Here is a 25,502-nt window from a genome sequence, read left to right on the forward strand (position 1 = left end):
ACATGGGACATTCACACGTTCATTGAACCATTGTGTGCACTCACATGACTCGTTATGGTCACATGGGACATTCACATGCAGACCCGTCGCCATGGGCATGCCTTGGGGGGCTGTGCCATAGAGAAACATAGGGAACATGAAGAAAGCACATCCGTGACTCCATCACAGAAAAGACTTCTGTGTCCCTCTGTGTCACTCTCTCTGGCCTCATCCACATATCCCTCTCCTTCCCTTCAAACTATCTGCCCTCCCCTCCTCTCCTCTCTGCCTTCCTCCATATTCTCCTCTCCTCTCCCCTCCTTTACTCTCTCCTGCCTTTCACTTTCTCCTCTGTGCCCTCCTCCCTCTCTTATCTGCCCTCCTCAAATCCAAACTTACTCAGTTTCCCTCCACTTCTCACCTCTATCCTCTGCTCTTCTTCTCTCTTCTCTTTCTCTACTCCTGGACCCCTTTCTCTCTCCACTCCACTCCACACCACTCCTTTCTCTCTTCCAGACTCTCTTCCGTGTCCTCTCCACTCCTCAGTTCTCCACCACCCTGCTCTGTGCTCCACTCCTCTCTTTGCCTCTCCTCATACCCCCTCTCCTCTCTTCTCCTCTCCACCACCCTCCTCTGTGCTCCTCTCCTTTCCTCTCCTCTCCTCTGTGGTCCTCTCATTTCCTTTCCTCTCCATCCCTTTCCTCTGCTCTGCTCTGCTCTCCTCTCCTCATCTCTCCTCTCTTCTCCTCTTCTCTCCTCTTTTTTCCTTTCCTCTACTCTCCTCGTCTCTTCTCTCCTCATCTTTCCTTTCCTATCCTTTCCTTTCCTCTCCTCTCTTCGTCTCTCTTCTCTTCTATTTTCTTCTCTCCTCTGTGCTCCTCTCATTTCTTCTCTTCTCTTCTCTCTCCTCTCCTCTCTCCTCCATGCTCCTCTCCTCTCCTCTCTCCTCTGTGCTCCTCTCCTCTCCTCTCCTCTGTGCTCTCCACTGAACCTAACGCTTCAGAAAATCAGTGATCATGTTTCATGTCCAAGCAAAACGTTTAATTCATAATATTATATGTATTATATACAGTATACTGTATTAGTTACTATTTACCTGTGGTGATTTCAGAGGCTGACAGCCCTTCGGAAGAAGCTGTCTGCCCCTGTTTGTCTTGGCTGTTACCAACACAGAAACAACTGTTTTCTTCAATGCTGGCTGAGAAAAGATTGCAAGTCTGTAATGGTCTACTAAGACTTTGGCTCCAATCCAGCTGAGTTCAGTGCTATTTGGCTTGAAGAATTCTCTGCGATTCCAGAAAAGGTTAAAATTGTCTATGAAGCTCATACCAAATGAAAAACAAGTTTTTCCAAGCCAGGTGTTAAGACTGAAGAGTCGAGAAAATGCAAAAATTCCTCTCGCTGGGAGTGGGCCACTAATAAAAGATTGTATTCCAGTCTTATAGAGATCAGAAAAAAGTTTTCTGAAATCATCTTGGACAAACAGCTGTTCTCTGAAAACATCATTTGCTCCCACATGCACAACAATACGTTTGATAGTTTTATGCTCGGACATTTACATACAATTACACACACATTGTAAGGTGTGACCCCCTCACCCCACACACTGCCCCTAACAGCCTCATTACCATAACAAAATGAGTGATTAGTGTATTCGGCAAAAGCTGTGTGGGTCAAATGACCCCTCTCTGGTCCTTCTAGGTAGGCAAGCTGTGTGGGTCAAATGACCCCTCTCTGGTCCTTCTAGGTAGGCAAGCTGTGTGGGTCAAATGACCCCTCTCTGGTCCTTCTAGGTAGGCAGAAAAATTGTGGTCTTTGTGGTGTTAGTATGATCGAGTGGGTGGAGTCAATTTCTTCAAGACAAAGTCCAACAAACAAAAAAAATCATTTTTCAGAGACTAATGATACTACAATGAAGAAAGTGATGCACTGAGGGACAGAAAAAAAAATTGTTTAAAAATAATTAGTGGCATCTCAAATGAGAATGACGACAAAATTTAAAGAACGGGGGGAAAAAAGTGTGTCAAGTTTTCCCTTTAACACATATGGCCCTTTTCCACTACCCTTTTTCAGCTCACTTCAGCCCGACACGGCTCGCGATTCGACTACCTCAGAGCAGCACGACTCGGCTCGCTTCAGCCCTGCTTAGCCCCCAAAACTCGCACCGTTTTGGAGTGGGGCTGAAGCGAGCCAAACCGAGCCGAGTGGGGCTAGGGGCGTGAGGAGACACTCCCCTGTGCACTGATTGGTGAGAAGGAGTGTCCTCACATGCCCACACACGCCCCGCGAGCACGCTGGGATCTGTAAACACCGTAAACCCGGAAGAAGGAGAATTATGAGAATTATGAAGCCTTATGCGCCTCGCCTCATCTATACGCTCTTGCCAGTATCTGTTTGCGTTGTCGGTGACAACAAGCCACAGCACCAAGACCAGCAACACTAACGACTCCATGTTTATTGTTTACTATCCGGGTCGTGAGACTACCGCTTAAAAGATCACTGATGTCACTGTTTGCGCCGCCTAACGACATCACGTGACGTCCACCCACTTTCACTAACTCCACCCAATGTGTCCACCCACTTCCAGCCAGCACGGTTCAGCGCGGTTGTAGTCGAAATGCAACTCCAACAGCCCCGCTCAGCCCGACTCAGCACGGCACGGCTCAGCCCAACTCAGCTGTGTTGGTAGTGGAAAAGCGGCAATACACACACACACACCATGATACACTGCTCACTATACACCTGCAGTCCGTGTAAGCGACGTTCGATACGCTTTATGTCCAGTCAGTGGGTGGCGACACCATCTCAACCAAACGGATTCCTTTAACCCTGAACTGCGCGTGTTGAGTTTTGTGAAACGGCTGCAATTTCGTGCACGATGGGAACCTTTACCTGATCCTGGGCCACATCCAGGTTTACACGTTTCTGTATGTCCGCGAACACGGCGTCTCCTCTTCGCTTCACTTTCTTAATGTGTGCCTGGAAAGAGGAAGCACAAAAAAAAAAAAAGGTTGTAATAATAATAATAATAATAATATTGAAAAAGGTGGACTCAGCAAGATGTCACGTTTACTACACTTCTAGTCTTGGGGGGGAAAAAAAAAAAATTCTTTGCTTCCAGAGTGATTTTTGTGCTCACAAGCAAATGACCTGACTGCACTAGGCTCTTCCTGATTTCACACTCAGATGGGCGTGTCTGTAAAATGACTGACTGACTGACAGGAGGCCCATCCAAACACAAATGAGCATGATGGACTGGAAGGCATTTTTCCAAAAAAGGTTTTCTTACCCATGGAATACACTTGAGCTCGGGCCCTGGGCTTCAACGTTCCTTTTTTAAGAATAATGCTCTAACCATTTTTCCAGGTCACGTGTACAAATCGGAAACAAGTCGGCATGTAACGATATATCATGTGACGACAAACAACAATACAAATTTATGATAATTTGAGTCAATTAAATAATAAATGAATGGAGGCGATTATTATCAGGCCGTGTCATTTTTGCTTTTCCGAGCTGTAATTGCCTTTAGAGAGCAGAGGGGGCAATAATGTATAATCCTGAGAATATGCGCCGAAGTAACACAGCTCTAATGCTTGTTTATTTTTGTCAACAGTGAGATTTAAAGCATCATTAGATTTGGATTTTTTTTTAAAGTGACATTTCGCTTGCATTAATAACAACATCAGAGAAATGTCTTCAAATATTGTGAAAACAGGATCCTTTGACTGTATTGCCCGAGGTCTAGAATTTACAAAACCTTGATAAATCAGATGATGTATTTCAGGTAAGATCCATTTACAAAATACATCTTCTCGTACCTTCATCTTAACTGAAACAGACTCGTGGATTGCTGTTTGTTTTTTTTATGTAAAACCCTGTACAGTGTGTACGTACACACACACACACCCTTTAGTCAGCGCAACTAAATTATTAGTTTATTAAAGCTGTACTGACTTTCAGATTTTTCAAGTGTAGGTCATACAAAGAATTTTCCCGACACTCAATTATTTTTGTTCAGTGACCGAAAGCTGCTGAATTTGAATCACAGACTTCCAATTTTATAAGTTTTTTTTTTAAACAGAACAATTAATGAATTTATAATAATAATAATAATAATAATAATAATAATAATAAATTAACTTATAATGTGCTTTTTACATAAAATGATCAAAAGTGCATAACAAATCGAAAACAGAACAATAAATCATATACAAACAAAGTCACACCAATGTCATACAACCAAAAATAAACCACATAGAAAAGATGATGACAGAGCGAACGCATCATGACCATGAAAGAGAGACACACGCGTCCACAACAATTACTGCATCTCCCTCACGGCTACGATGCACTGGCTCCACCAACAACAATCATGAATGTACATATAACAATAATAAAAAATAGCAATGGAATAATGCTATTCTAATAACTATAAAATTTCCTAAGAACTAAAAGCTAATGTAAAAAGATAAGTTTTAAGGCACGATTTAAAAGTAACAAGGGCTGAAACATTGCGAAGTTCGCCAGGAATCTCATTCCATAATTTTGGTGCCGCCATGCTAAAATAACGATCACCAAAAGTGCGCAGTATTTTTCCTTTGAGAAATAGTAAAACAGTGCTAGCACCTGAGCGTAATAACGCGCATGTTGTCTAATATTAATTAGATCAGTAATACAAGGTGGCGCCATACCATGTAAAGCCTTAAAAGTAATATCTTAAAATGTATTCTACATCTAACGGGAAGCCAATGTAGGTCCCGAAGAACAGGCATTATGTGATCATATTTACTAGTGGATGTCAATAACCTTGCTGCAGTGTTCTGTACTCTTTGAAGCTTAACTATCTCACAATCAGGTAAACCATAAAGAAGACTATTAGAATAATCAGAAGCACTTTATTGCCAGGTATGTTACACACATGAGGAACTTGACTCCGGTTCGACTTAGCTTTCATAGTACAGACAGAAAGAAAGTATAGGGAAAAAAACACACACACACACACACACACACACACACACACACACTCTCACTGCAGTGAACTGCAGGGGGGAGAATCGCGTTTCTACAGCGACGGCCTTGAAGGCAGTGCTGGCTGGGAGAGCCAAGATAAGATTGGAATTTGTTTAGACTTAAGATGGGTAGATGTGTCCTTTTTCGCTTAACCCGCTTGTCCATTCTGGCCACCAAAATGATCCATTTCTCTTTGCAAAGCCATCAACTTCTCCATGATGTTATCAATGTTGCGACTCAATAATCAATTCTAGTTGTAACAAATGCATGCAGAACCATTTCCAGCTTATCCTTAGGTAGAAATTTGCTTACGCGCCTAATATTATGCAACCAAAAGAAAGCTGCGCCACAAGACATAGATATTTGGGTAGACATAGTAAAAAGTTAGTACCAAATCCTAAATTACGTACTGCAGAGGCAGGCTTAATATCAGTAGTACCAACACGAATTGTACAAGGATTCATTTTCAAAAGTTGCTGTTTAGAACCTATAATTAGAAATTCAGTCTTATCATCGTTTATCTTTAACTTGTCCTGGAACATCCATTTTCTTAAATCATAAATACAGTTCTCCATGGCACGTACCACCTCAGCTTGGTCCAAAGGACTGTTAGGCTTGAAAGAAAGATATAACTGTGAATCATCAGCAAAGCAGTGAGCATCTGGAAGGTGAGCTTGCACAATATGGAATAGCTTGGACACATAGATCACGAAGAGTAATGGGCCAAGGCAGCTTCCTTGAGGAACACCAAAACGCAGGTTGAAACTATCTGATGTAGCACCTTCAAACAAGATACGTTGACTACGCCCTGACAAGTATGAGGTGAACCAATCCAGCGCCTTCCCACATATTCCAAAACTCAAATTTAAGCGCCTCAGCAAAATTTGGTGATCTACTGCAGGGCTTTTCCAAGTGTGGGGCATGCCTCCCCTGGGGGGCGCCAGAGTTCTTCAGGGAGGGCGCAACGTGAGGAAACATAAACCAGAATAAGTTACTATTGTGGACATTTAGCGAACTTCAGCTAGCCTTTGCCAGAGACAAAATGGATCGATTTTTAGTACCTAAAGCTACAGTGAGTGAGGAGACAGAGTCTGGGCTGAGCAAAAAAAAAAAAAAAACAGAGCCTCCAGGATTTCGCGATTTGCAAATTCAACCAATCCCCACGAATTCAGGGCGGTGTTGCAATTATATCCAATCACCGCAACCTTCCCGCAAATTTGACCAATCATTGGCGTCGTCTTGAGGTGACGTCGACAAACTACCTTCTGCCTTACTTCCGTGTATACATTCAAGAGAAGCAACATGCACGCAGTGTTGCCAGATTGGGCGGTTTTAAGTGGATTTTGGCGGGTTTTGAACATATTTTGGACTGGAAAACATCAGCAGAATCTGGCAACACTGCATCTGCGAGACATGTTTACAGTGAAGGACTGTATGCACTTTATTTTTTTACTTAATACAAGAAATTAATGGATGCCAACATTTTTGCCAAAATGATATTTTATTTTCCATTGTTTAGGCAGCTTCAGCATCATACTGTGAGATTCTGTTCAAATTGTTTTTTTCTTCTATGAAGCCTGAGCCATTTATTTTATTAGTTTATAATTATTGTTTAATTTAGTCTTCAGGAGAGACTGCCTGCACACAGTACTAGTATTAATAGTTTTTTTTCTTACATGAAAGCTGAGGCATTTATATTATATTTTAAGGTAACTTCATGTTGTGCTGTGAGGTTCTCTGCACTTTAACTTTTGAACCAACAGGTGCATTTGGATAAGTAAAGCCTATTTTTCTGCATTTTTGTAGTCCTGGTAATCTTTTATATTGGTAAAGTTGTTTATAGGACCATTTCTCAGTGTATTTGTTTTTTTAAATCAATAGTTTTTCAGTAATAACTTAATATTTAACATATCACTCAATTTTAATCACAAAAAGAAAATCGCAACAATTTCTCGCAACTTTCACTTCCTCCCGCAATGTAATCGCAACAAAAACCTAAAAAACACCGCAACTTTCATCGCAATTTTTTGGAAACCCCCCGCAACATCAGACATTTTAGCCTGCGACAATCACAAAAAAGGCCCGCGGAATCCTGGGGGGACTGAAAAAAGAAGGAAGTATGACCACGATTATTTAAAGTTTGGATTTTCATGGACTGGATCCGAAGATGCTCCACTGCCACAGTGTGTTGTCTGCCAAGAGGTGCTAGCTAACGATGCTATGAGATGTTTAAAATGTGTAAAACAAGATGTTTTAAAAAGAAAAGCACAGATGTTTAAAATGTGTAAAAAAAAAAAAAGATGTTTTAAAAAGCACAGACGTTTAAAATGTGTAAAAGAAAAAATGTGTACAACAACCACTTTTTTTTTAAATACGAATGGAACATTAAGTATAGCAACAACAAAAATTGTGAGGGGGGGCGCTGTTGTTTATTTGCTCTCTGAGGGGGGGCTGACTCTCCCACACTTTGAAAACCCCTGATCTACTGTATCAAACGCAGCACTTAAGTCCAACAAAACAAGTAGTGTGACACGCTGAGAGTTCATATTTAGAAGAATATCATTAGCAACTTTTAATAAAGCTGTTTCAGTACTGTGGTATTGACGATAAGCACACTGCAATAAAGGATAAAGGCCCGAGGATATCAAATAATCATGGATCTGATTGAATACTGCACATTCTATGAGCTTTGATATATATGCCAGATTACTCACAGGACGCAAGTTCTTGAACTCCGATTCTCGACCAACTTTTTTCAGTAAGGGTCGAACCATAGCCTCTTTCCAACCTTCAGGAAAAGTCCCCGATTCCAGAGAGACATTGATAATCTTTGTGATCACTGGGATCAAAGGACCAACACATGACTTCAAAAGAGAAGTGGGTATCGGATCAAGGCAGCAGGATGTAGTTTTAGAATTAGCTATCAGCATACGAACATCATCCTCAGTCAGCAAATTAAACGAATCAAACCATGGTGCCGGCAATATGAAAGATCAATAGCCACGTTTTCTACCTCTGCTGTAGAGACACAGTCAAACTCATCACAAATACGTGTAACTTTTTGCACGAAATATTTACCAATTTCATTTACGAGTGTCAATTTATCAAGATAGCCCGGGAAAGATAAAGTATCATTTTCAACCAGGAAACTTTTCACTGCTCTAAATAGATTGCTTTGGTTGTCAGCATTAGAATCAATAAAATCAACAAGGAAAGATGATTTAGCTTCGTTTAGTAAATATGTGACACGATTTTTCAACGACTTGAATAAGATGAGATCAGAGCAGACCCAGAAGACCTCCATTTTCTCTCAGCACGCCTGCGATCCCTCTTAGCCTCACGGATTTCGTCAGAGTACCATGGCACCTTGGTCTGATAGTAACAGATCTAGTTTTAATAGGAGCATGCTGATCAAGTAGGCCAGATAGGGTGGTGTTATAGCAGCCAACCAGCATGTCAAGGTCGGATGGAAGATCTTGACACAGTCTTGAAGAAGACAAATCATGCATAAATGTAGATGTATCGTTAGCTTTGATTTTTCGAAATGATATCTCCTTCCTCAACAGCTTCCACTTTGATGTGTACAAGTCAAACAAAATCTTAACAGTGAATAAAAAAAAACAGGTACTAGGTCTGGGTGATTCACCCACTAACAGTTCAATCTCACGAGTAATGAGCAAGTCCAGTGTATTTCCAGATATATGAGTAGGAAAATCAACATGTTGGATCAAGCCCATAGACCAAAGAAGATCCAAAAACCGCAAACTATCATTATCCGAGTGCACATTGACATGGATATTAAAGTCACCAGTAATGACCAATGGCTCGGCTACCATGACAACAGACTCCAGAAACTGTGCGAATTCCACAATAAACGCACTTGGCCTGTAGACCACAACGAGACGTAACCAAAATGAGCCAGAGACAACGCTCCACTCAGAGTATTCGAATGAATTCAATACGCAACACTTCATCAATCAGTCCCCCCAGGATTCCGCGGGCCTTTTTTGTGATTGTTGCCGGGGGGGGGGGGGGGGGGGGGGGGGTGTGTTTCCAAAAAATTGCGATCAAAGTTGTGGTGTTTTTTAGGTTTTTGTTGCGATTACATTGCGGGAGGAAGTGAAAGTTGTGAGGAATTGTTGCGATTTTCTCTTTTTGTGATTAAAATTGAGTGATATGTTAAATATTAAAGTTATTACTGAAAAACTATTGATTAAAAAAAAAAAAAGACACTGAGAAATGGTCCTATAAACAACTTTACCAATATAAAAGATTACCAGGACTACAAAAATCAATGAATGAATGAATGAACCCTTTATTGTCACTGTTACCAGTGAAACTGACCATCAACCTGTCCTTACAGAGGGGGAACAAGACAGGAACAGAGGGGGAACAAGACAGGAATAAAAGAAAAAGAAAAACACAGTAGTAACATGAGGAAAGATGAGGAAAAAAGACCCCCCCCCCCCCCCCCCCACTATGCTCCTATCAGGAGTACAGTGTGGGAGCATTTAAAAACCTCCGCACAAGCACACAATAACACAAGTACCCTTTAAAACACGGGACTTGAGGGGGTAAGGGAGTAGGAGGGGAGGGGAGGAGGTAGAGGTAACCCAGCGCAAGCAAGCAGCCGTCCGCTCCTGCAGCCATGCAAGCGGCGCTGGTCACGCACCCGCTTGTCACACTGGGGGTGAAAAACGGCGACCGTGGAAAATTGGGGAAGGAATGTGAGAGTGTCTCTCAGCAGTGACCTTCTGGGGGAAATGTTTCCCCAGCAACGGCCTTGATCGAGGCTGGTGCTGTTCAGGGAGCCGAATGTCGATAAGATAGAGATTGTTTGGTCTTTCGAACAGACGCAGTCTTTACACGTCCAGACCACTCGTCCATATCTGTCCATTTCTGTTCAATTCAATTCGGTCTCCGAAATACTTATTCCTTGCAAAGCCGAAAGCGTCTCCAAGATGACAACCATGTTGTGGTTCAAAAATGCAGAAAAATAGGCTTTACTTATCCAAATGCACCTGTTGGTTCAAAAGTTAAAGTGCAGAGAACCTCACAGCACAACATGAAGTTACCTTAAAATATAATATAAATGCCTCAGTTTTCATGTAAGAAAAAAACACTTAATACTAGTACTGTGTGCAGGCAGTCTCTCCTGAAGACTAAATTAAACAATAATTATAAACTAATAAAATAAATGGCTCAGGCTTCATAGAAGAAAAAAAACAATTTGAACAGAATCTCACAGTATGATGCTGAAGCTGCCTAAACAATGGAAAATAAAATACCATTTTGGCAAAAATGTTGGCATCCATTAATTTCTTGTATTAAGTAAAAAAAAATAAATAAATAAATAAATAAATAAAAAAAAGGTGCACACAGTCCTTCACTGTAAACATAACACACTTTCAGTAACAGAATTTAAGCCTATATAAACACTGACTCGCACATGCTGCTTCTCTTGAACGTATACACGGACGTAAGCAGTGTAGCCAGATACTGCTGACGTTTTCCAGCCCAAAATATGTTCAAAACCTGCCAAAATGCACTTGAAACCGCCCAATCTGGCAACACTGGAAGTAAAGCGGAAGGTAGTTTGTCGACGTCACCTCAAGACGACGCCAACGATTGGTCAAATTTGTGGGAAAGTTGCGGTGATTGGATATAATTGCAACACTGCCCTGAATTCACGGGGATTGGTTGAATTTGCGTTGAAGTTGCAAATCGCAACATCGCGAAATCCTGGAGGGTCTGATCAACTGCGCTTTGTTGTTCTGCACAATAGCAGGTGTAGCCAATGGAACCAGAACCAAATTAGAATAATGGCGAGAATAGACCATTGACCTAGTTACAGTTCTGTTTGTAATCAAGGTTTCGATCTTAAACCGCCGACTTCCAGCACGCTTACCCCGATATCGTAGAATACCACATGATTTAAGTTTTCCAAGTAAATTAGACGGCAGATTGATACTCTTGGAAGAACAACAAAGTTTGATCAGATCAAGTTTAGAATAACTCGTCAAAGTCGAAAGATCACTTATATTTGACTCAGAAGCAGAGTTCTGAAAACTTAGAGAGTCCGGGCCAGGATTTGTAGATACATCTAAGTAAATAGTGATATCCATAGGAGGGTCATGTCCCACCACCAGTAGTGCTGTGTATCCATGTTTGGTCCATTTGGAAAGACGTGGACGAGATCTAAGAAATTCATGCTTCGCCAAAGAGACTTTAAATAGCCCACCGAACTTAATAATCACTTTATGCACTGTTACGACATCATTAAGTGATGAAGCTATCTGGTTTTCCCACAGCGGCAGTAAAATATCCTTAGGAGCCTTCCTGTATGATGTAGAGAACACAAAAATAAAACTTGAAGATGTAGGTGTAATTAATGAGTTTGTGTATTTAGGATTGGATAAGTGATCAATCTTTAATAATTACATGAAATCAGTCTCATTAAATTTGAAGGTTAATAGTTAAAACGAATCAATCCTATTGAATCGTTTGATTTGACTCATTTGAATTGAATCATACCATAGAATCAGTCTCATTTGAATCGTTTGAAGTGAATCATTTAGTGAATCGTTCAATGAATCATTTAGTGGATCATACCATTGATCCTGGGTAAATTACCAGACAGCTAAAATGGCATCTTCCAAATTATTATTGATCACTTACCATATTACAAATTATCTACACCTTTCCTTGAATTCTTTGCGATTGGGCCACCTCAAAAGTATTAGAACAGCAGATGAATACACACAGCTTTGATAATAAATGAATTTATTATACAAAGATCAAAAATGGATCATCAGTTGGAATATATACAGTGAGGTGTGTGTATGTGAATGTGGGTGTGTGTGTAAGAGAGGAAGAGAGACACCTTGGGTCTCTCTTGAAGTTGGAATGTGTCCGTGCAAGGACGAGCCAGGGTGTGTGGAATGTTTATCTGCAATGTGTGCGCGCGTGGGGGAAGGCCCTATGGCCTAGCTAAAGTGTGTTTGCTATCTGCAATCTTGGAGGAGGTGAATCCTCATGATTTAGGCCCTGTCCACATGGCAACGGATTCAGGTGACTCCGATACAATTGCTTATCGTTTAGGCCTGGCGTCCACACGGCACCGGCGTTTTGGGTGCCCAAAACGCAATCTTTTTGAGAACGGGTTCCAGAGTGGAAAGATCTGGCAACGTTGCCGTTGCGAAGTCGTCTGGATGAGTAGAACGGATTTGTTTACGATGACGTCACAACCACATGACTGTGAGTGCTTCACGCCGGGTAGAAGTGTAACGAACTCGATGCGAGTTGTCAACAAATCCTATAACTTGGTTCATGAAACGCGCTTACAAAATATTTTCACTGTGAATATTTATTGTGTAATGGTGCAAAGTGAGAGAGAGAGAGAGAGAGAGAGAGAGAGAGAGAGACTCTGCCCTTAGGGCAGAGTCAATCCCGCCAGCAAAAATAGGGAAAAAAAGGAGCGATCTCACCTCTTCAGATGTTGGTTTTAGTCCTACAATACATTCCTCAAAAAGGGCGTAGAAGAGCAAATTAATCCAACGTGTAGCATTCAATTTATTCCGGACCATTAAAGACGCCGCCTTCCGCGTAGAATCATACGTCATCCTCGCCGCCATATTGGATAGGTCAAAGCGGAGAATAAAGATTAGCTGCGTTTAACTGTACCAACAGGTTTGCCGTCCAAACGAGATCACATGGCATTACCTTTCACAGGTGAGACTGGAAAAATAATTTTTCATTGTATTGGGTCATTATAATGTAATTTTACGAACAGATTTTCCTGACTTTGTGGCTAATATGAAGTCTCGCGCATAATAGTTTATGCGCATGCGTCCTTACTTCTATTGTTCTGGTGTCTCCGAAGGGACCGTCTTACAGTGCCCCTAGAGGTGTGGCATGTGTATTGCATCGTTTTCAGCAAGCGTTGCGTTGCCATATGGACCTGATATTTTACTGATCGTTGCCCATTTGGACGCAATACATTTTTAAATAACATCTCGTTGCTGTTGTCGTGTGGATGTAGCCTTAGTGAGCACGTGTTTTCTAAGTAACAAAGGAATTCCACACTCATAACATTATCAAACTCACTGAAATCTTAAGGTCAAAATGTATAATAAGAATGAAATTGAGAGTTTTAATAAGGAATGAGAGAGAGAGATGCACAAACTTATGGATTAACCAATTTTAAATCAACAAACAAATGATAGAGAACCAAAATTCAGTGTACACTTCATATAACTTCACATTAAGTGAATAACTAATTCCTAAGACTTAAACTTCTGCCCAATGCCTTTCTTACTGCAAAAGTCTCGCCTTTTGTAGGAAGCACAGTCTTACTGGAGAAGTGGATCTCGGAGAGGAAGTTTGCGCTTCGGTGAGGAAGAGAGAAGTTTTCTCTGGAGATCTTCATAGTTGATGAGACGAACAGTCTTTGTTCAGTACCGTGCACGGATTTAAAAGAAAGAAACTGCTTTCGCTCGCAGTTGCGTATGCTTTAAAAGAAAAATAATACTTGCAAACCAGTTTAATAACTCGCTTGATTTGATGATCGCGTGTTTCCGAAATCTAACTTGATCAGGGTTAGATAGAGAAGAAAACGGGCGGTTTAGACGTCTGATGGTGAGTACTCCTCTTCTGGTCAGTCTCGCTTGGAGTCCGGCGCTAAAGAGCGAAGATGGCTGGGTTCCAACTCTTTTTCTTGGAATGCTGAAAGATGTGATGTAAGTGATCCCGCCCAGGCGTGACGTAGTCAACGCGGAAGTTGGCTGGGAGTTGTAGTTCTTAGACACAAGATGGCGGCACGATACCTACAAAGCGATAAAAAGAACCAAGAGTGGAGACCAAACACTCCTCATGGCAGCCATGTTGGCGCCTGCAGGATCACGCTTCCGGGATCTCCACGTGGCCCTAAATTCTCCGCTATTTTTTCCTGCTTCACCATGACCCAATACAAGATACTACGTCATGCATCACGTGGTGGGCTTTCCCCGTTTGTGCAAGGCATTGTGGGTTACAAATTTGAAACAGGAGAGAAAAATGGAGGACGCGAGTGTGCGAATGAAACGTGAAAGAGCGACTACAGTAACGGAAAGAAAGCGAGAAGAATAGACGTTATGTTATATACGAAGGAAAGGAAACGCAGGACCAAACTAATAAATATGGGCGCTCAGCGAACACCTCGGTGTGATCAGCTGTTCGTTTAGCGACAGAATGATGGAACTGTCAGTGCACGCTCAAAGGGAAACCTGTAGATGGCAGTAATGCAAGACTGTGGATGCCAGCTGCCGTAAAACCCAAAAGAAGAAGGTGGTAAACCTGCGCATGCGCACACGGACTTCCTCTGTCTGCTTGACTGCGCAAGGCGAGCGATTTCATGCACATTATTTGCTTTAATCCCGTCTCGTCTCGTCTTCTTCTGCTTATCCAGGACCGGGTCGCGGAGGCAGCAGTCTAAGCATGGAAGCCCAAACTTCCCTTTCCCCAGACACCTCGGCCAGCTCCTCGGGAAGAACACCGAGGCGTTCCCAGGCCAGCCGAGAGACATAGTCCCTCCAGCGTGTCCTGGGTCTTCCCCGGGGCCTCCTCCCGGGGGGACATGCCTGGAACACCTCCCCAGGGAGACGTCCAGGAGGCATCCGAAAAAGATGCCCGAGCCACCTCAGCTGGTTCCTCTCGATGTGGAGGAGCAGCGGCTCTACTCCGAGCTCCTCCCGAGTGACTGTGCTTCTCACCCTATCTCTAAGGGAGCGCCCAGCCACCCTGCGAAGGAAACTCATTTCAGCCGCTTGTATCCGCGATCTTGTTCTTTCTGTCATTACCCAAAGCTCATGACCATAGCAGATCGGCCTCCCCGATCTGAACCCGAGTGGTGTTTTGTTATTGGACTTCTGTGCTAGTCACGGTTTGTCCATAACGAACACCATGTTCAAGCATAGAGGTGTCCATAAGTGCATGTGGCACCAGGACACCTTAGGTTGGAGGTCGATGATCGACTTTATTGTCGTTTCATCGGATCTCTGGCCCTATGTCTTGGACACTTGGGTGAAGAGAGGGGCTGAGCTGTCAACTGATCACCACCTGGTGGTGAGTTGGATTCGCTGGCGGAGGAGGAAGCTGGACAGACCTGGCAGGCCCAAACGTATGGTGAGGGTCTGCTGGGAACGTCTGGCCGAGCACTCTGTTGGGGAGGTCTTTAACTCCCACCTCCGGGAGAGCTTTTCCCAGCTTCCGAGGGAGGCGGGGGACATTGAGTCTGAGTGGACCATGTTCTCTACCTCCATTGTGGACGCAGCTGTTCGGAGCTGTGGCCGCAAGGTCTCCGGTGCCTGTCGTGGCGGCAATCCCCGAACCCGGTGGTGGACACCGGAAGTAAGGGATGCCGTCAAGCTGAAGAAGGAGTCCTATCGGGCCATGTTGACCTCCGGGACTCCTGAGGCAGCCGACGGGTATCGGCAGGCCAGGCGTGCTGCAGCTCGGGCAGTTGCAGAGGCAAAAACTCGGAACTGGGAGGAGTTCGGGGAGGCCATGGAGAAGGACTATCGGTCGGCCTCGAAGAAATTCTGGCAAACCGTCCGGCGCCTCAGGAGGGGGAAGCAGTACTCTGCCAACACTGTTTACAGTGCGGGTGGGGAGCTGTTGACCTCGACTGGGGACATTGTCGGGCGGTGGAAGGAATACTTTGAGGATCTCCTCAATCCCACCGTCATGTCTTCCACTGAGGAGACTGAGGCTGATGACTCAGAGGTGGACTCGTCCATTACCCAAGCCGAAGTCACTGAGGTGGTTTGCAAGCTCCTCGGTGGCAAGGCACCGGGGGTGGATGAGATCCGCCCTGAGTATCTCAAGTCTCTGGATGTTGTGGGGCTGTCTTGGTTGACACGCCTCTGCAACATCGCGTGGCGGTCGGGGACAGTGCCTCTGGAGTGGCAGACTGGGGTGGTGGTCCCTCTTTTTAAGAAAGGGGACCGGAGAGTGTACTCCAATTATAGGGGAATCACACTTCTCAGCCTCCCAGGGAAAGTTTACTCCAGGGTACTGGAGAGGAGAATTCGACCAATAGTCGAACCTCGGATCCAGGAGGAACAATGCGGTTTTCGTCCTGGTCGCGGAACACTGGACCAGCTCTATACCCTTCATAGGGTGCTCGAGGGTTCATGAGAGTTTGCCCAACCAGTCCACATGTGCTTTGTGGATCTGGAGAAGGCATTCGACCGTGTCCCCCGTGGTATTCTGTGGGGGGTGCTTCGGGAGTATGGGGTTCGGGGCTCTTTGCTAAGGGCTGTCCGGTCCCTGTACGAACGGAGCAGGAGTCTGGTTCGCATTGCCGGCAGTAAGTCAGACCTGTTCCCGGTGCATGTTGGACTCCGTCAGGGCTGCCCTTTGTCACCGGTTCTGTTTATAATTTTTATGGACAGAATTTCTAGGCGCAGCCAGGGGCCGGAAGGAATCCTGTTTGGGAACCACAGGATTTCATCTCTGCTTTTTGCGGATGATGTTGTCCTGTTGGCTTCTTCAAACCAGGACCTTCAGCATGCACTGGGGCGGTTTGCAGTCGAGTGTGAAGCGGCTGGGATGAGAATCAGCACCTCCAAGTCCGAGGCCATGGTTCTCGACCGGAAAAGGGTGGCTTGCCCTCTCCAGGTTGGTGGAGAAGTCCTGCCTCAAGTGGAGGAGTTTAAGTATCATGCTTTAATCCCCTCAAATTAAATAACTTCCCAGCCACAGAATGGCCTGATATTTTGTGGGATATTACAGAAATAAACAGATATCACAATCACCACATTTCACACGGAACTAAATTTCACAGAGTTTATGAAATCGAAAGGCCGACTCGCTTGAAGAAAAACGTAGCTGTGGTTGATAATCTCTGAATTCCCATGATGTCACAAAGACAGCTCCATATGGATCCTTCAAAGTTCACGAATGATTACGATGCGCTTCCCACTGCGTCATACACTCACCTCGAGCTTCCGAATTCTGGCATCGTATCTGGGCTCGTTATCGACTTCATGAATTCTCTCCATCAGGGCTTTCATCATTTTGTCAGACCGTTCGACGGCAGACTGCACCTCTCTGGAGATCAGCTCCTGGACCTGCAATCACACAACATTAGATACAATATCTTAATCACTGGCACCACAATCAATCAATCAGTTGTTGTATTGAACTGAAATTATTTGAAAACATACACAATACTGACTTTCCTCTCTTTGTGATTTAATTTTTTTTTTGAAAATCCAATTATCAAATCAAATTACATTTTTTTAGAAACACAAAGTGCAAATTAGTCTCTCCCTCTCTCATTTAGATACGCGTATAATCAGGGCAGAAGAACTTAATTAGCATGTAAATACCTTTCACAGGTTTAATATAATATTATTAACTTTTGGACTGAATACAAAGCTAAGTGTCGAGTTTGTGGATCAACTGAACAGGCACAGATGGAGAAGAAAGGAGAAAAGGTTTTCTTGAAGCTTCTTGTGATTTGTACACCGGTATTTCGTCTCTCTGAATGCTGGAGACGCTCTCACTTCTCTCACACCTTCGCAGAATAAAAACACACTTTCCCGTAACACCCAGGTCAAAACAAAGATCAAGATATTCCTGTGGGCACTTCAGAACACACTCGCACACCTTCACGTGAAACTGACCATCAACCTGTCCTTACAGAGGGGGAACAGGACAGGAAGACAGGGATAAAAGAAAAAGAAACACAGTAGTAACATGAGGAAAGATGAGGAAAAAAAGAACAACCCCCCCACTATGCTCCTATCAGGAGTACAGTGTGGGAGCATTTAAAAAACCTCCGCACAAGCACACTAACACAAGTACACTTTAAAACACGGGACTCGAGGGGGGGAAAGGAGGGGCAGTCAGGGGTAATGGGGTAGGAGGGGAGGGGGTAGAGGTAACCCAGTGCAAGCAAGCAGCCGTCCGCTCCTGCAGCCATGAGGGCGCTGGTCACGCACGCGCTTGTCACACTGGGGGTAAAAAACGGCGACCGCGGAAAATTGGGGAAGGAATGCGAAGAATGCGAGAGTGTCTCCCAGCAGTGACCTTCTGGGGGAAATGTTGCCCCAGCAACGGCTTTGATCGAGGCCGGTGCTGTTCAGGGAGCCGAATGTCGAGAAGATAGAGATTGTTTGGTCTTTCGAACAGACGCAGTCTTTACACGTCCACACCACTCGTCCATATCTGTCCATTTCTGTTCAATTCAATTCCATTCGGTCTCCTGCAGGGAGTTATGAAGATGTAAGAAAACCCTCTCAACCGTTCATCGTTATAAGAATGATTCAATGAGAATTTTTAAATCAGTACACGAAGACCACACCTGAGGCTGATTTCACCCTTTTTTTTTTTATTATTGTTTGTTTATTTTTACCAAAAAACTCGCTGGATGGAGCACATTTTTTGCAAAAACAGAAAAACCCCATCTAATGATCCGAGTTTCCTCTCCAGATCAGATTTATTATTCTCAGTCACATGACTGGACACTGATTGCATTTCAGTGTGGTGCGACTGCAACGCACTGATGAAAGGGAAAAGTGACGCCATGGTGACTTCTGTTTGTCACTTCTTTAAAAAGTTCATTTAAAAACACAGGTGCATGGAATTTCTTAAAAAACTGAACAATACAAAACAAGATCCTGAGTTTCAATCGCGTGCTGATAAGTTGTAAATTGATTTTATGAGCTATTTTTTGCTTTATTCCTTGTCTACGTGTGCATCGTAATCTCCATCAGCACATCAACTGATTCATTCTGAAAGAAATTAATCAATCCTAAAGATTTTTTTTTGGGGGGGGGGCGGGGGGGGCTTTTTTCAGCTTTATTATTGGATAGGACAGTGTAGAGACAGGAAATGAGCGGGAGAGAGAGACGGGGAGAAATCGGGAAATGACCTCGGGCCGGAATCGAACCCGGGTCCCCAGATTTATGGTATGGCACCTTATCCACCTGAGCCATGACGCCTGACAGCACTTTAAATCCCATCAACTCGGACTTCCTCATGAGCTTCAGTTCTGAATCAGACCTTTCATCACACTTTTCAGCTCCGTCTACTTTCAGCTCAGTCGGGTTCTCCGAGGATTAAACCCTGTTTTATTTTTCCCCCTTTGGAGACTACAGAGAGGAGCTGCGACTGATCATCTCACCTCAGCTGGAGAGAAGTTGAGAGCAGCGGAGGCTTTTTCAGACTCGTCATCAGATCGTCTCCTTTTCATACCTGAAAAACAAGCAGGAAAATTTATTCAAACAACACCACTGCAATCCGTCAGGAAACAGTGTGCAAGTGTTCAGGGCTGGGTTTCTTAGGCTACGTTTACATTACGTCGAATCAGCGGATCATCAGATTAACGTTCTTAAAACAATTCGCGTTTACACCAAAACCGTTAGCCGTGCACACAGCAACGCCAATACGCGGATACGCTCGGCTCCGCAGGCATCCTGCGTTCCAAAATCACTCCGCCCTGAACAGCGAGTGCCCTCTGGAGGGTGCGCACTCCAGCCCTGCGCAGCTCACACAGCGCGCGAGTGAAGAGCACAAGCCACGATTCAGGACTGAGCCGCTGTGTGTGAGATCCCAGCGCATATCACTTACTACTTGCAAGTGGAAGGATGGCAAGCCTAAAGACAATCATAACTACACAATGGGCAGTATTTGCATCAGTATTTGCAGTATTTTCATACTTTTATACTCTTTAATGAAAGGTGATACAAGGCGGAAGTCCGCGCAGTTTTTCAGCAGTCGCGTCACATGACCAACGCCAGCGAATCAGGAAGGTGGATGTCACAGTGACGTTGTCCAATGAGACGCCAGCTAGAGCTCAGCACAGCGTATCCGCGTATTTTGAATGTTTACACAGCACCGGAGCTGACACGATCTGGATTGAATAAGTGGACGCTGGCGGATTCCCGTTTCCAGGCAGTTTAATGTAAACGGACAGTGCATCCGCGAAGAAAACGAGACAGATACGGTCTAGTGTAAACGTAGCCTTAGGTTAAGAGTGTCTTTAACTGCCTCTTAAGATCCATCGTTAAGCTCACGTGGTTTTCCCAAACATCATCGTAGCCAACGTAGTCCTTTAGTTTGCTCTGAACTTACGATGGACCTGGATCACGCTTTCACAACAAAGAGCGTCTTCTCACAGACTGCGCCTCTGAGAGACTCTCACAATCAGTGGGCGGAGACTGGTGTTGAATTATTTTTCTTGTACATGGCAAGTACAGAGTTAATTGCTAAATAAATATACGAAAAATGTTATGAATATATTTCAATGTGTTATGGAATTGCATATGGATATCAGAATGTCACATCGATATCACCACATTTTAATCAAATTTAACTTCATTAGGCGAGTGATTCTCTCATTCAGTGTCATAAATGCATGTGTGTGTGAAAGAGAGAGAGAGAGGTTTTGATCTGTGTGTACTGAAGGAGGTTGACTTGACCTCCTGATACATGATAGAAGTATCTGTTTGGCATGTGTCAGTAACTGAGGCAGAATCTCGTGGATATCCAGGGGGCAGAATCTCTTTGGCAGCAGAGCTCTACACTCATCTCATTATCTGTAGCTGCTTTATCCTGTTCTACAGGGTCGCAGGCGAGCTGGAGCCTATCCCAGCTGACTACGGGCGAAAGGCGGGGTACACCCTGGACAAGTCGCCAGGTCATCACAGGGCTGACACGGAGACACAGACAACCATTCACACTCACATTCACACCTACGCTCAATTTAGAGTCACCAGTTAACCTAACCTGCATGTCTTTGGACTGTGGGGGAAACCGGAGCACCCGGAAGAAACCCACGCGGACACGGGGAGAACATGCAAACTCCGCACAGAAAGGCCCTCGCTGGCCACGGGGCTCAAACCCGGACCTTCTTGTTGTGAGGCGACAGCGCTAACCACTACACCACCGTACCGCCCCAGCTCTACACTCCCATTCCCAAATTGTAAAAGTATGAGTATGTCGAGCTCTGCCTCACAGACATCCGCGAGATTCTGCCTCAAACAGTCTGACACATACCAAACATATACTTCTACCATTATATTTTATTCTATCCACAGTCACTGGATACGAGTAATTGTGCGCTCTGATTGGCTACTCTACTGCTAGGATATCAGCTCATATACATTGAGTAGAGAAAAACAAAATGGTGGAGTGCATCAAGTCAGATACATCAAGTATTTAAAAGAAACAGAAATCGCAAAAATAATATAGTTTCCCCCAAAAAATACCTCCCGTTCCACACTCCAGCCCAGTCGGTGGCAGTAACGCACCTTTAAAGGTCAAAGGCAAACGGTCGGAGGTGAAGAGTAGGATATCAACTTTGTCTAGAATGACCCAAAAAGCAAATTCAATCTTCCTAGTGTCTAATTTGAACCCTAAAAGTGAATAAAACAGTTAAAATATACTGTTTTGCCCAATTTCCGAAGTTTTGTTTACATCTCACTTATGCGCACTTTCACCACCAGGTGACCGTCGTCATGACGTCATTCAAGCCAAAAACACCAGGAGCAGCTCTGTGTTTACTTGCGAACCAAGCACACGTGTACGGACGCTGGTCGTGAGAGGTTGTGTAAAATGTCTGAAAGCGATAGCGATTTTGAAGTCGGAACTCTCCAAATTGAATATTGATAGGTGAAACCATATACATGTATGAACCTATGGCCGTTGCGAAGCAATCGGTGAATGTGGCTCACTGGTTTGACCGTGCGGCCTCGGAATCAGACAGCGACTCGGACGACTCTGATCGCGGCGACCCCGGACCTCAACAAGACTCGCGCCCAAAAGATTTGAATAAATGAATGAACCCTTTATTATCACTGTACCAGTGAAATTGACCATCAACCTGTCCTTATAGAGGGGGAACAGGGCAGAAAGACAGGGATAAAAGGAAAAAAAACAGTAGTAACATGAGGAAAGATGAGGAAAAAAAGAACACCCCCCCCCCCCCCCCAATCAGGAGTACAGTGTGGGAGCATTTAAAAACCTCCGCACAAGCACACAATAACACAAGTACGCTTTAAAAGAAGGGACTTGAGGGGGGGAAGGAGGGGCAATCAGGGGTGGGGGGTAAGGGGGTAGGAGGGGAGGAGGTAGAGGTAACCCAGCGCAAGCAAGCAGCCGTCCGCTCCTGCAGCCATCCGCTCCTGCAGCCATGAGGGTGCTGGTCACGCACCCGCTTGTCACACTGGGGGTGAAAAACGGCGACCGCGGAAAATTGGGGAAGGAATGCGAAGAATGCGAGAGTGTCTCCCAGCAGTGACCTTCTGGGGGAAATGTTTCCCCAGCAACGGCCTTGATCGAGGCCGGTGCTGTTCAGGGAGCCGAATGTCTAAGATAGAGATTGTTTGGTTTTTCGAACAGACGCAGCCTTTACACGTCCACACCACTCGTCCATATCTGTCCATTTCGTCCATTCTGGTCAATTCAATTTGGTCTCCGAAATACTTATTCCTTGCAAACCATGTTGTGGTTCAAGTCCAAAGACATGCAGTTAGGTCTTGGCCTGAGGTTGGGCTGAAGTGCCCTTGAGTGAGGCCCCTCGCCCCCAACTGCTCCCCGGGCGCTGTAGCGTAGCTGCCCACTGCTCTGGGTGTGCGCGCGTGTGCGCTCATTGCTCACGTGTGTTCACTGCTTCAGACAGGTTAAATGCAGAGAGGAATGAAAAAAGTTGTTGTTCTAAAATTGGGAACAGGCCGCCGCCATAAGAGCGATCAAGTCGTACAAAACACATTTAAAACACTACAAAAAAAAAAATTAAAAAATTAATACATTAAATATATAAATGCACATAATATTTATTTAAACAAGTTTTTTAAGATTAAAAAAGTGCCAAGCTTTGAAACAAAAAAACAAAACTATTCATAAAATAATCTGGCACAGATTAAAACTAGCTGAAAATAGATTACATTTTTTCTTATATATTCATTATATAATTTGTTATTAATGGGACGTTTTCTATAATAATATGCTCATTTAAATATTATATTTATAGCATTTTAAAAACTACAATTATTTTTATTTTCTACCCGAAATAATTTCCTTATTTTAATACATGCTTGTTTTCTGTGTCTATTGATTCGGTAATATTGAGGGCCGTATCCCAAAATTCTCCCTCCCGTGTCTCCAAGTGCACTACATGTGCCACGACGTCCCGGAACTTCCTCCTGGTGTCGGGCGCCACAATGTGGCCGAAGCGAGCGATTTGGGACACAGCCCACAAGCAAGTCGATGCCCGCCGACTCCGAGACAATGGAACGACGTGGTGACAGAAAACGCTTCATAAACACGATGAAAATGACGCATTAATTCATATGTATCATCAAAATACGATACAATAAAGTGAACAATTAAAAAAAAAGTTATTTGAGAACATCTTTGCCGGCCATAGCGAGTAGCCAGCTGTTATTAGCAATTCATGGGCGATATTTGTGGTTATATCGCATAGTTTATATGTTTATTTTGTTTAAGTGAGAAACACGCTACAATTAATTAATCAAGACGTTATAAAGATGATTTCACTTCAATATTCAAGTGAGAATTTTAATAAAGTCGTCAGAACGGTTAGCCTAGCCTGCTTCATGCTTGCTAGCTAGCTAGCTAGCTGCCGTTAGATACCTCCTGCAAAGAGCTCGAGGTCACCGGAAGTTGATCCAAACCACCTTTATTTTCACATATATATTAAAATATTTTAACATTGATCAAGTAAATACTTCAAGCCCGAGTTATTCTTTATTCTTGTGTCGTCTTTAAGAGGCAAAAAATAACATCAGTGCACGAGCGGCAGCTCGGTAGCGAGGTAGCTTTAGCTTCCGGTGGCGACTTCCATTCAGCCCGCGCGCTGTCTTTTCTAAAAAATAAATAAATAAATCAAACAAACATTTTCTTACTCACTTGTCATTTTCTAAAACACTGCAGATAAAAGTCCAGCCCGCTTCCCTGCGACTTTTACGCTTTTTTTCCTTCTTCCTTTTTTTTTTGTGCTGCAGCTTCTATTACACTCTCGGAACAAACCAAGCAAAGGGGGCGGGGCTTCTTCGAGGCCCTTTTTAAAAATGGGCGTGGTTAAAATAAACTCCTGCTCTGATAGGCTGACGTGGAAGCTGTTCCGCTTGAAACTTTTTTCTTTTCATTCAGGATAGACTTCGGACATTTTTTTTTTTTTACAGTACAGATTAGAGTCCAGAGGAATGGGTCATTAACATATAGTCATAAATATTCATCACATTAATCAATTATTTACCACGTTGGTGTTGAATTCTGGATTCTGATTGGTCAGAAGATGTTGATTAGTCATGACTAGAAAAATATACACACATTGTTAATAATAATAATAATAATAATAATAATAATAATAATAATGCTTTTCACTCACATGAGCAAGTGACAAGTCACTCCTTTGTCGCTTGTGGGTGTGGCCTGTCCAGCGTCATTCGAAATTGTCGTAGCTAGATTGTACAGGTGTATCTTCGTCAGTTAACAAGTTCAGCACAAATTAAATAACGCGCTAATCAGTGCGAAAATCGGTTGTTTGATTTCCATGTCACATGTTTCACTTTATATTCACTATTTGTTTTCTGATTCGATTCGCAAAATCGACGATACTCACCAGAGCTGCCGACGATCTCTTCGACTTCCTTACAAGCTTTATTTTTCTTCATAACTCTCGATACACCTTTTATTTGAGAAGATGAAACCAAGGTTCTTTCATATAAGAATAAACTGGCGAACTGAAGAAACATCGGGCCACATGTGGCATCGGATTGATCTGAGGAATCGTTCAAGTGAGTCTTCTGTATTTTGTCGCTTTACATCATGGAGTCAGAGTGGGATGAGTTTTTCCTGCAATTGCAGCTCATCTCAAGACCATCAGAAGAATGACAAAATGACACTTTTAGGAATTCAGAATAAAGAAGAAAAAGATATTGTTGCACACCTGCATATTCTTCGGTTATGACAGGCCTTGGATCAGGATCAGGATCGGGTTATAATTTTAGCAGAAATGAGTCTTATCTGTGCAAAGCTAATTTCCAGCTTCATGACTATCCCTCTTTTGGGTCACGATGGTGGTTGGAAAAAAAACACCATTAAGGCATAAACTGATGAAGCTGATTAAGAAAAAGGTGACTGATTTGAATAAGAACTCACTCCTTTGTGTGGCTCTAATTTCCATAAGCATTTCTACGACCACGAAATGAACAAAACCCATAAATATATCTGAGGTGACATCTTGACATATATCTGAAGCACATCCGGTATCTCTAAGATTGGCCATTCCGAGCACCACAAGCCTTGCGTTCTTACCTCCACTACGCTGTGCATGCATTTTCCTTTCTGCCTTCACGAGGACATTCACTTTGCATTATACCTCCGACATGATCCGGCTCCTCGGCACTCACTCGCGACATCACATCCTGCTCATAATACAGGGATGGAACACGAAGCTTCCCTGTGGCTAAGTGCCAGCTCTGCATTGAGCTCGCTTG

General features: G+C 43.7%; 1 protein-coding gene across 5 annotated transcripts in view; it reads right to left on the reverse strand.

Moving 5' to 3' along the window:
• Window positions 1–24,050, reverse strand: part of atf7ip2 (activating transcription factor 7 interacting protein 2) — a 44,017-nt gene extending 19,967 nt beyond the window's left edge. For 3 of the 5 annotated variants that reach the window (XR_009650815.1, XM_060901096.1, XM_060901095.1), the window contains exons 1-4: window positions 23,911–24,050; window positions 19,163–19,233; window positions 16,971–17,102; window positions 2,872–2,958 (exon numbers count right to left, since the gene is read on the reverse strand). Coding sequence is in view for 2 of the 5 variants with exons in the window: in XM_060901096.1 (XP_060757079.1) it covers window positions 2,872–2,958; window positions 16,971–17,102; window positions 19,163–19,233; window positions 23,911–23,917 (297 nt within the window). In the remaining 3 variants the exon portion in view is untranslated. Of the gene's footprint in view, window positions 1–44; window positions 2,959–16,970; window positions 17,103–19,162; window positions 19,234–23,910 lie in introns of those variants that run through there. The other 2 variants (XR_009650817.1, XR_009650816.1) reach the window with 2 other exon arrangements.
• Between the last annotated feature and the right edge of the window lie 1,452 nt (window positions 24,051–25,502).

Source organism: Neoarius graeffei, chromosome 20 (genome assembly GCF_027579695.1).
Source record: "Neoarius graeffei isolate fNeoGra1 chromosome 20, fNeoGra1.pri, whole genome shotgun sequence".
NCBI lineage: Eukaryota > Metazoa > Chordata > Actinopteri > Siluriformes > Ariidae > Neoarius > Neoarius graeffei.